At 39.7% G+C, this 12,686-nt stretch overlaps 1 protein-coding gene across 3 annotated transcripts in view; it reads left to right on the forward strand.

Moving 5' to 3' along the window:
• LOC132882073 (sodium bicarbonate cotransporter 3-like) overlaps positions 1–12,686 on the forward strand; it is a 118,942-nt gene that overhangs the window by 96,850 nt on the left and 9,406 nt on the right. For 2 of the 3 annotated variants that reach the window (XM_060915303.1, XM_060915301.1), the window contains exons 17-24: positions 556–717; positions 875–988; positions 3,013–3,174; positions 3,306–3,557; positions 3,765–3,833; positions 6,689–6,862; positions 10,044–10,178; positions 11,677–11,798. In XM_060915303.1, coding sequence (XP_060771286.1) covers positions 556–717; positions 875–988; positions 3,013–3,174; positions 3,306–3,557; positions 3,765–3,833; positions 6,689–6,862; positions 10,044–10,178; positions 11,677–11,798 — 1,190 coding nt within the window. The remainder of the gene's footprint in view (positions 1–555; positions 718–874; positions 989–3,012; positions 3,175–3,305; positions 3,558–3,764; positions 3,834–6,688; positions 6,863–10,043; positions 10,179–11,676; positions 11,799–12,686) is intronic. The other variant, XM_060915302.1, reaches the window with a different exon arrangement.

Genomic DNA, 12,686 nt, shown 5'->3' on the forward strand with positions numbered 1-12,686 from the left:
AGGTTTCCAATTCTGGTCCTGGAGTCCACCCTGTCCTGATCTAACACACTGACTTCAACCCAGGAAGGGGGAGCTGATTAGTTGAATCAGGTGTGTTAGAACAGGAACAACACTAAAATGTGCAGGTTCTCCAGGACCAGGATTAGAAACCAGTGTCCTAGAGGGATAAAAGAATGAAGAATCCTTTTCTAAGAGTGAAAGGAAAGATGAGCTGAGTGTCATCAGCATACCTGTGGAAGGAGAAGCAATGTAGAGATAGGTGTAGAGGGAAAAGAGAACAGGTCTGAGCATTGAGTCTTGTGGGACACCAGTGTACATATTAATGGAACAGGTGTGTATCCTGTCCCTGGCACCTGATATGAGGACCCCTACAGGAGGGATACCAACCACTGCCTTGTGGTGATGGTGATTCTAAGGATGGAAGATTCGGGACTAATAATAGCTTGGATAGTCTAGCACACACACACGAGCACACAAATCCTGTTCTGCTCACACTTAAAGCCATTATTACACATCTTTACACATATGTGTGTGTGTGTGTGTGTGTGTGTGTAGATGTGTAAGTTCCTACACGGCGAGTTTGTAGGTCCTGCTTGTGGAAAACATGGGCCCTTCATCCCCGATGTGCTCTTCTGGTCCATCATCCTCTTCTTCACCACATTCTTCCTCTCCTCCCTGCTCAAGCAGTTCAAGACGGAAAGATACTTCCCTACCAGGGTGACCACGCATGTGCACACACCCACACACACATTTATATCACACTACTACTACTACTACTACTTTAAAGTTTGGTATAGCATTATCTAGCTGCAGTAATACAGATGTCAGTGATTGTACTTTCCATAAATAATAAAATCTGAATATGTGTGTGTAGGTGCGCTCCACTATCAGTGATTTCGCCGTGTTTTTGACTATAATGGTGATGGTGCTGGTGGATTATCTGGTGGGAATTCCATCACCCAAACTCAATGTGCCTGACCGCTTTGAGGTAACACACACACACACACACACACACACACACACACACACACACAAGATGGTGTCTGCTTTATTGTTAAAGTCAATACAGTATAATGTGATGTGCTATTGGCAGTGATTATTAATGCTGTGTTCTGAAAGTAATTTTCTTCAGATTTGCTCACTGTACTATTTTTATGTAAAATGGTTAACCATAGAAGCCATAAGATCTATCTATCTACCTACTGTACAGCACCCTCCAGAATTATTGGCACCCCTGGTTAAGATATGTTAAAAGCCTTAAAATAAATTCTATTTTTATTGCAGAAGCATAATCTCACACTGAAAATTGTAGAAAAATGTAACCCTTAACTCAAGTGAATTTTAAAAAAAATCCCTGACTAAGAAATAATTATTTTTCATAAAATCACCTGTTCCACAATTGTTGGCACCCCAACAATTCCTAGAAAATAAATGTAATTGAAGCATTTCTGTCATTTCTACTGTAGTTTATAAAGTTGATCAGAGTATCTAGGAACCTTTAATTAGTAATTCATCACATCCTGTTTCCCTGGGGTATAAATATGATGTGTCACAGAGGCCTATTTCTCTTATCCACTCTTCAACATGGGAAAGACAAGAGAACACACCATTCAAGTAAGGCAGATGTGTGTTGACCTTCATAAGTCAGGCAATGGCTACAAGAAAATAGCCACTCACCTACACCTGCCCGTATCTACAGTCAGAGGAATCAAGAAGTTTAAAACAACTGGAACAGTGGCAAACAAGCCTGGACAAGGATGCAAGTTTATCTTTCCACCATGCACAGTGAGGAGGATGGTAAGAGAAGTAAAAAGTTCTCCAAAGCTCACTGTTAGAGAATTGCATCAAAGAGTAGCATCTTGGGGTCACAAAGTCTCCATAACAACCATCAGGCGCTATCTACATGCCAACAAGCTGTTTGGGAGGCATGCACGGAAAAAGCCTTTTCTCAATTACAAGCATAAACGTAAATGTCTGGAGTTCGCTAAGCGGTACTGGGACTTCAACTGGGACCGTGTGCTTTGGTCAGATGAGACCAAAACAGAGCTTTTTGGCAACAAACACTCTAATACATCGCAAAAGATGAGTATGTGGAAAAGCACCTCATGCCCACTGTGAAATATGGGGGAGGATCGGTGATGTTGTGGGCCTGTTTCTCTTCCAAAGGCCCTGGGAACCTTGTTAGGGTGCATGGCATCATGAACTCTTTTAAATACCAGGACATTTTAAATCAAAATCTGGTGGCCTCTGCCCGAAAGCTGAAGATGGGTCATCACTGGGTCTTTCAGCAAGATAATGACCCTAAACATGTGGCCAAATCTGCACAAAAATGGTTCACCAGACACAAAATCAAGCTCCTCCCATGGCCATCTCAGTCCCCAGACCTCAACCCAATTGAAAACCTGTGGGATGAGCTGAAGAGGAGAGTGCATAGGAGAGGACCCAGGACTCTGGATGATTTAGAGAGATTGTGCAAAGAGGAATGGTCGAATATCCCTCTCTCTGTATTCTCCCATCTTGTGAAATGTTATAGGAGAATATTAAGTGCTGTCTTGTTGGCAAAAGGGAGTTGTACAAAGTATTAACATCAGGGGTGCCAATAATTGTGGCACACATGATTTCATGTAAAAGAATTATTTCTTAATGTGGGATTTTTTTCCCACTGAATAAATGCACTTGAATTAAAGGTTGGCTTTTTCTCTTTTTTTTTTGCATTGTTGTCCTATATTATTTAAAAAACCCTGAATTTATTAGAAGCCTAAGAACATATCTTAACGAGGGATCCCAATAATTATGGAGGACGCTCTATCTATCTATCTATCTATCTATCTATCTATCTATCTATCTATCTATCTATCTATCTATCTATCTATCTATCTATCTATCTATCTATCTAAGGTCCTTTTAATATTTCACATTGGGTTTGAATTTCATGTATGTGTTTACTCTGTAGTTTGTGTGTGTGTGTGTGTGTGTGTGTGTGTGTGTGTGTGTGTGTGTGTGTGTGTGTAGCCCACCTCGAAGCACCGTGGCTGGCTGATCTCTCCGCTTGGTTCTAATCCCTGGTGGATGGTCCTGGTGTCAGTTGTTCCTGCTCTTCTCTGCACCATCCTCATCTTCATGGACCAGCAGATCACTGCTGTCATTGTAAACCGCAAGGAGCACAAACTCAAGGTAGCACCGACTCACACACATTCAGCAATACTGCTGAATCTGAACAAGCACCATCCTCTGCACCAACCAAAGACCCTCATTTTCACTTCACTGCTCAGTGATGGATGACCTCATGCTCTCTATTCCTGTAGAAAGGCTGTGGTTATCATCTGGACCTGCTGGTGGTGGCCGTGATGTTGGGTGTGTGTTCAGTGATGGGGCTGCCATGGTTCGTGGCTGCCACCGTTCTCTCCATCTCGCATGTGAACAGCCTGAAGCAGGAGTCCAGCTGCTCCGCACCGGGCGAACAACCCAAGTTCCTGGGCATCAGGGAGCAACGGGTCACCGGCATTCTCATTTTCACCCTCATGGGCTGCTCTGTCTTCATGACGTCCATCCTGAAGGTCAGAGGTCACGAATGAGCACGCATGAAAATTGGCTCTGAATAGTCCTGATAGCTTTTAGCAAAGTTCAAGCTTTTCTTTTTTTAATATTGATGTTTCCTCCTTATTATTAAATAAAATGCATTATTAAAACACACACACATTGTGACTTCTATAAGATGATCTGTATTAATACTGTATAATGATCTTTGTGTGTTTTGTGTCCAGTTCATTCCCATGCCAGTGTTGTATGGGGTCTTTCTCTATATGGGTGTTTCCTCTCTGAAAGGCATACAGGTATAAAAACATTACACTTACAGCAGTGATCTAATAATTCAAAACATTATTTAAAGCTGAACCTAATTATTACTTTAGATTAGATTTCTGGTTCACATAATTATTTTAAAGGTGTCATTTGTAATCATTAAAGATGTTTCTACACCCGTGACAATCACATTACTTTAAAAATACTCTTGAGGAATCATGATTTGTAATGTTGTCATGAAGTAGATCTGCTCATTTCCTTCATATCAGGCTTCAGTTTATCATTTTTCTGGCCCGATTTTAGCTCCGCCCTCCCCACAGTTATAACAATGAAGTTTAGCTTAGACAGAGTGGGGACTGAATATATGTGGGGTCTAAACCTCACAAACTTTACCTATTTGAGATGAAGTATACTGTACTTCATGTTAAATGTACAGTTCTCTATTATTACCTCCGCTAACTTTGTTGGAGGAGGTTATGTTTTTGCCTCCGTTTCTTTGTTCCCAACGTAACTCAAAAAGTAGTGAACGGATTTTGATGACATTTGGAAGAAAGGTAATTCATGGGCCAAGGAACAATTGATTAGATTTTGCTATAAACCTGGATATGTATGTGGATCCATGATCTAGATATATATGCAGATCCAGGATTTCTTTGTCCGTTCCCAAAGTAACTCAAAAAGTAGTGAATGGATTAGGATTAAATTTGGTGTACAGCTTTAGTATTATCCTTGGTTCAAGTGATTTGATTTTGATGTTGATAATATGTAGCTTGGAGGAGTTATACGCTCTACTGAGTGCCCTTTTAGTTTATTGTGCTACAGTGCTATTGAATTCTCTATCCCGATTGGTCAGAAGGTATTGATTAAAGCTAGACGGCCATTCGATTTCATAAAATCGGTGAAATTTAGTTCCCTCTGAAAAATGTTTATTTCTGTAATATCTCACAAAATATCAGGCCATTCTGTGGCTGGGAAGTTATTTATTTTGAGGGGATTAAAGCAAATAATGTGCATGAAATCACTCGCTTTGCACAGTCAAGCAGACAGAGGAAGTCCATGTGCACATACGCAGGTTTACCACCTTCTTCTTTTGGGTTTTACAGCAGCTGGCATCCACAGTGTTGCATTACTGCCATCTAGAGGTTTACCTTTGACCTTGCACTGACAGTTCCATCATTCTGTCGCTAAACGAACAGCTGATCACACCGAGGTGCTCGCTGACCGCCGATATTTTATTAGTTTGGTCCTGCGTTTCCTTTCCTTCGTATATAACGTCTTTTCTTCTCACTTTCCGTTACTGTAGTCGGTCTTTCACGTTTCATTCACACACTCATGTCCTCCATTTTTCTCTCCTGTTTCAAATTTGTTTCCCACAATGCCTTGCGCGAATGGGGAAAGCCCACCATGTGATGCATGATGTAGTATCGTGTATTGCGTCATGGTGAAGCAGAAAAAAAATAGCTGAGAATTTAGGGCCACGTGGCTCTAAATGTATTAATTGTTCTATTAAGAAAAAAACCTTTAAAAATTGTAAGTCTGTGATTTGAATTCAGTAGCATTCGGTCTGGGCGGCACGGTGGTGTAGTGGTTAGCGCTGTCGCCTCACAGCAAGAAGGTCCTGGGTTCGAGCCCCGTGGCCGGCGAGGGCCTTTCTGTGTGGAGTTTGCATGTTCTCCCCGTGTCCGCGTGGGTTTCCTCCGGGTGCTCCGGTTTCCCCCACAGTCCAAAGACATGCAGGTTAGGTTAACTGGTGACTCTAAATTGACCGTAGGTGTGAATGTGAGTGTGAATGGTTGTCTGTGTCTATGTGTCAGCCCTGTGATGACCTGGCGACTTGTCCAGGGTGTACCCCGCCTCTCGCCCGTAGTCAGCTGGGATAGGCTCCAGCTTGCCTGCGACCCTGTAGAAGGATAAAGCGGCTAGAGATAATGAGAGAGAGAGAGAGCATTTGGTCCACTAAACAAAAATAATTGGGTGCTGGGAAATTTCTTTTTATGATCTACACTTGAAAAATCTGAAAGGCAGTATAGCTTTAATTTTATAATATTATAATGCAGCACCTCTGATAGTAGTTCCTGCTGCAAGGAAAATCACAGGTTCAAATTAATGCACTTGTTCTAATAAAGTTTATATTTACACAAGGGCTTGTATGGTACATGACATAATGAAAAATCATTATGCAATAAGGCTGCATGGTGGTCTAGTGGTTAGCACTGCTGCCTCACAGCAAGAAGGTTCTGGGTTCGAACCTCATAGCTGACAGGGGCCTTTCCGTATGGAGTTTGCATGTTCTCCCAGTGTCTGTTTCCTCCAGGTGCTCCAGTTCCCCCCGTAGTCCAAAGACATGCAGGTTAGGTAAAATACCCAGCCACTGGGGTTGCACAAGCCAGTGTATACTTAGTTCTGGTCCCAAACCAAGATAGATTGGGGAGGGTTGCGTCAAGAAGGGCATCTGGTGTAAAAAGTATGCCAAATCAAATATGCGGACCATGATGGTCCACTGTGGTGACTGCTAATGGGAGCAGACGAAAGAAGTTGTTATGTAACAAAAGAAAAAAAAATGTAAATATTAAATATAATTGTAAACAATTAAATTGGGTCAGTCATTAAGAAATTAAAAATTGTAATCGCTGACAAACTGTTGTGATATAAGAGAAACAAAATACATGTTACTGGAAATTAATCAATTGCAGAGCAGCAACAGTAACCATTCACCCCATTCCACATCTCCCCATCATTGATGATCTTCATATAACACCACGCCCATAAGTGTTTTATCCCTCACATGGGATACTTACTACTCATATAATAACAGCTGATGGACTTCTGTTAGTGAAGAATGTCATAATCATAACAACATTCTGTCCCTTCTCTTCACCTCTCTCAGTTCTTTGACAGGATAAAGTTGTTTGGTATGCCGGCGAAGCACCAGCCTGATCTGATCTACCTGCGTTACGTGCCGCTGTGGAAGGTTCACGTCTTCACGCTGGTGCAGCTCACATGTCTGGTTCTGCTTTGGGTCATCAAAGCCTCGGCTGCCCGCGTCATCTTCCCCATGATGGTATTAGCAGGCTTATTACAGTCTTATTCAGCGTACACAGAACATACAAGAATAACTTGTCTAAAGAAACAGATAACATGCTACACCACGTCGGAATATTATTCTCTGATATTGCTGGGTTTCACGTGATGTCACATCCGCCTCATTAGTTATTCAAAACGTTAGCTGGTGGTCTACTAAAGCTCAGTTGACAAAGCGTTTGTACGGAGAAGGTTCATTGCTCGCATGAAAAATGCCTTACGCTTGCATTGTTTTAAGTTGTTTGAATCGTTCAAACTTTGAAACTGATAAAAGTTTCTTCAGGGTTCCCTTATGAACTAATAAAAAAGGGTGAACGAACACAGGATTTCACAAAAAGATGTCAAGAATGGTGGCTTTTGAACCTCTCAGTGAAATTGAAGGGAGCTGAGTTGAAGCATGCTCAAGTTTGCAGTGATCACTTGGTGAAAGGTTTGTATTTCCCTCTCAGCTATGTCCTAAGAGGACTCCCTAAAGTGAATGACGCATGAAATGGAATGACGAATGACAGGTAGTAAATTTGAACAATAAATGGTCACTTGTCATTCAGATTCTTACAAATGGAATAACGATTGAAATCTTTAGTTTTAGACCTCCCTAGGATAAGATAAGTGGGTGCTTGGTGGGATATCAGCTTTTACAAATGGAATGACAGGGTTTCTATATGTATTGACTTACTTTGAGCTAATGTTGTCAGTGATATCACCTTTTACAAATGGAATGATAAGGTTTCTAGGTGGAATGACATACTTTGAGGCAATGTTATCAGTGATATCAAATTAACAAATGGAATGACATTGTTTCTAGGGTTAGGGTTAGGTTATAGGTGATATCACTGATAACATTGCCTCAAAGTATGTCATTCCACCTAAAAACACTGTCATTCCATTTGTAAAAGGGGATATCACTGATAACATTAGCTTAAAGTATGTCATTCCACCTGGAAACGCTGTCATTCCATTTGTAAAAGGTGATATCACTGATAACATAACCTAAAAGTATGTCATTCCACTTAGAAACAATGTCATTCCATTTCATGAGCTGAAAGCATGTCATTCCACCTACATTTCAATCGTTATTCCATTTATAAGAATCTGAATGACAAGGGACCATTTATTGTTCAGATCACTAGCTGTCATTCGTCATTCCATTTCATGCGTCATTCACTTTAGGGAGTCCCGTCCTAAGTGTTTTCCAAGTATTTTTCTTGCCATATGTTATGTTATGCTACTTTTTTTCGTCATGAACTGCTAAAGTCCCCAGCTATTTCTTTGTTTACTCCTCACAAAGTCCATATGCATGAAGGTCGCGACAAAATTCTTCCCCAGCCGTACAGTTACAATGCGCCATGATCACTTCTCCGTCTTGTTTAACTAAGATCCAGGTCTTTAAAGGGGTTTCTGATGATCTTTGTGAATGATTTACCTGAGAGATAAGAGCCAACACAAGTGAGAATCAAGAGAACTGTTGTTTGCTTACACTTCAATTTGCAGTGCTTCGTTGAAAAGACGTGAATGAAAAGCTTAAAAAAAACATACTTACACAGGCAAAAACAATACAGGATTCATTGGGCAGCAACTTGATAGCGAGGTCCTTTACTCAGCCACATACAAAAAAGTTGTAAGCCTCCATACTCTTCCACGCTTTCATCTGTTTTGCGGTGTAGAATGACGTCTGCAACACCAGATAGTTCGAGATGTCGGGGAACTTGACTGAAGGGTCATTTTCGAGATCGTATGACAAATCCTTCTTTCCCAGACTGCAGGGGTCGATTCCATTGCATACAGCAATCTTCTGAATATATCTAAAGCCAGCAGTGGCTTCTAGATTACGAGCGTACTCTGATAAGTTATCACTAGTTGTTTGCACTACGACAGCCGTTTAGACCACCAGCTATTCACTTCCGGTAAAACCGCTAAGAAAAGTCACATGACTGAAACCCAGCAAATGGAACTCTGTTGTGGTCTTTTCTTACTTAGCGGTGTGTGTGTGTGTGTGTGTGTGTGTCTGTCTCCAGGTTATCATTATATGACTTGTATATTGCTATGTTTACATTTATTGATGCATTAGATGAAAATATTTCCAAACAATGTCAAGTAAAAGATTTCTTTCATTATAAGTGTATGTCATACTGTATATAAATACAGTATGACATACCCAAAAATAATCTAAAATAAAAGTATAAAATTAAATAAATAAATGTATGCGTGTGTATGTATACAGTATGTGTGAATATATATATATATATATATATATATATATATATATATATATATATATATATATATATATATTTATACACAAACTAAAATAATATATAAATGAAATAAATATGTATAAATAATGCATGTATATAAATTATATAAAATCATGTTAAATAATATAAATAATATTTAATAAATAAAATTAAATTAAAAAATGAAATGTGTATATACATATGTATATAAATAATATAATTAAAATAAAATAATAATAGACTAAATGTATATCCAAATGTATATAAAATAAATTTATATAACTAATACATGTATATAAATACATTTAACATGATAAATGTGACTCATTTGCTTCCATTTAAATAGGAACCTCGAAATAGAGCTGAATATTAAATATTATTTATTCAAGATATTGAACATTTACTTTGTTTTAAATATTTTAATATACTAAAACATCTGTTTATTTCCAATTTTAAATGAGAAAAAAAAATCCAGATTTTCAGCGTGTCTCAGACTTTTGGAGCTCACTGTATATTGATATAATTTTCTTTGAAGGAGGTTCACCATCGTTCCAGCACACAATGGATGTTTAGTGATGACATGGAGCTTTAAAGGTCATGGCTTCATGGTGTGGTTTGACCCACCTCTCCACAACAGTGTTTGCAGTGGCTCAGAAATGAAAATCACCTAACCATATTGATATTTCTTTGTTTGGTTGTCTGGCTTTATTTTCTTTTCCTGTGGAGAAGCATCTGTATGCTTGGTACAAGCAAGAGATGGTTCATCGTGCTTTAGCTGTTTAGAAGCAAACTAATGAACCTCCTGTTTTGTTTTGTTTTTAAATTGTGCTATGGAACAAAAGAGTTGGATCAAAACTCTGCCATTTGTGGTCTGTTGAGAAAATGTTGTTCAGGGACACTCTGTTTATAAGCTGCTCCATGTCTCAGGTGTTGGCGTTGGTGTTTGTGCGAAAGCTGCTGGATTTCTGCTTCACGAAGCGAGAGCTGAGCTGGCTAGATGACCTGATGCCCGAGAGCAAAAAGAAAACAGAAGATGACAAGAAGAACAAGAAAGCTAAACAGGTACAGAGGAAGCGTCCAGAATGAAAAAAAAATCCAGCATTTATTAAATTAAATAAAGCAGTAAATTGTGTATTGTACACTCTTGGATCATCAAGTAAATAGCCGTTACCTTGAATTTGACTATTCAATTTATGTTAACTGCTGGAATTGATGCTAGTGTAACATGACGTTAGCAAACAAAACAGAATTTGGTGCCAACAGCACGAATCCATAGACCAAACCTGCCAATCCAGGCTGGTGGGGGTTGTGTAATGCTGTGGGGAATGTTTTCTTGGCACACATTGGACCTGTTCTTACCAATCAATCATCGTTTGAATGCAATAGCATATTTGTGTATTGTTGTTGATCGTGTACAGCACTTCATGGCCACAATTTACCATCTTCTAATGGCTACTTCCAGCATGATAATGCACCATGTCATAAAGGAAATGTCATCTCAACCTAGTTCGTGAACATGACAATTGTTTATTGTGATTCCCACAAACATATTCGAGACATGGTCTAACTAGCAAGCAGTAAAGGAGCTTTTGACTGTCTTTGTCCTTAATATCCTTGCACACCCTTTTAACCAGTCCAAGAACATTGTTGGCTTTGCAAACAATGTCTTCAATGTGTTCAGACCAATCAAGGTCATTTGAGATCGTTACACCAAAATCCTTTATATTAGGTATTGTATGCAATTGGTGATCGCCAAGATTGTACATTCCGGGGCCCCCACTTGATTTCGTTTTTCTGGAGATATGGAACGTCTTGCACTTGATAACATTAAAGGTCATAGCCCAGTCCATGCTCCATTCATTTATCCCCTCGAGATCATTTTTGAAGACAACTTGAAGAACTTAGTGTCTATAGTTTTGTACAGCTTTGAATCATCAGCAAACAGGAGTTGATCCATGACTAATGTATTCAGGTTGGTCATCGACGTAAACCAGAAACAATAAAGGCCCTAATATGGATCCCTGTGGTACACCTGAGATGACAGGGAGCCAATCCAATGGCAATGAGTACAATGTTCTTTAGGGATCTTCCCAGGCACCAGATCTGAATCCAGTATATCTTTGTGAAGTGGCAGAACTGGAGATTCACAACATGAAAAATCTGAAGGAACTGTGTGATGCATGATCTCCTCAACATGGACCAGAATCTCAAAGGAATGATTCCAACATCTTGTGGAATTCAAGCCATGAAGAATTGAGGTTGTTTTGAGAGCAAAGGAGGCCCTGCCTGCCCAGTATTAGTATTCATATAGTGTTCCTAGTAAAATGCACAGTGAGTGTGTTACTAAATAGATGTGACTAGTGAATATATTTTGCCCTCAAGGGCTGGTAGATATGCGAGATCAAGGACGTAGTTTACTCATCACCGGTCTTTATTTTTTCATATACCTTCCATATAATGTTTGTTTGGTAACATATACCGATTTTGTGGTTTGTATCAGTCAGAGAATATTCTTCTGACTCATGACTTGACATAAACTGGACACTTTGCTCATCTACAGGAAGCTGAGCAGTTGACGGAGGAAGAGGAAGAGGCTGAGGCAGAGGCGGGACTCGTATACAAAGGAGGAAGAGGAGGAGGAGGGAATGTGCTGAAGATTCCACGGCAGGCTCGATGTGGTAGGTGAGTGCCTCCTGCTGGAAAGCTTCATCACTGCAAACTCATAAATACAGCAGAGAAAAGCGCCACCAAGTGGTGATACGAAGTTACTACAACCATAATCTGACAGGGCCCAAGTTGAGTAAACTTGTTAACTATTCAATACAATACAATGAAAGAAGACACTGGTCCTTAAGCTCTGAAGTAAAGAAATGTCTGAAAATTTCAGTGAGGCTCTGAGTGTTGAATAAGAAATCAGAAATGAAGGTAAAAAAAAAATTGAGTATATTATGAGAAAAATGTTTTTTACCCCAGTTTACCCTTAAAATATTCCTAAAGATACACAGCTTTAACCTTGAATAGCTGGTTAACCTGCATGGGTAAAAGTTAATGTAGTGTTTGTGGTCACTTCCTCATGGGTATTTTTACCTCGCCCGCGACAGAGTAAGCGGGGTGAGGTATTGTAATCAGTGCAGTTTGTTTGTTTGTGTGTCTGACTGTTAACAATCTAGTGTCTAGACGGTTGCACCGATTGACTTCAAATTTTCAGCGTAGGTGGGCAATAGTCCATAGATTACCTGATTAAATTTTGGGGGTAATCAGGTCAAGGTGAAGGTCAAGGTCACCGGAAAGGTCAACTTTTCGGTCAGAATAACATATTTTCCATTATAACTCAAAAACGGTTGCTGATAGACAAATGTTTACTATTATGAGCATATAGGAACTCCCATATGGCCTTTCATTTGGCACCATGCTCTTTGACCTTGAGTGGTCAAACTCAAGGCCACAACTTTTCAGAGGGCTGTAACTTGAAAACGGTTGATGGTAGATAGATATTTACCATTATCAACTTATAGGAAGTGCCATATGGGCTTTCATTTGGCACCATGATCTTTGACCTTGAATGACTTT

Source organism: Neoarius graeffei, chromosome 2 (assembly GCF_027579695.1).
Source record: "Neoarius graeffei isolate fNeoGra1 chromosome 2, fNeoGra1.pri, whole genome shotgun sequence".
Lineage (NCBI taxonomy): Eukaryota > Metazoa > Chordata > Actinopteri > Siluriformes > Ariidae > Neoarius > Neoarius graeffei.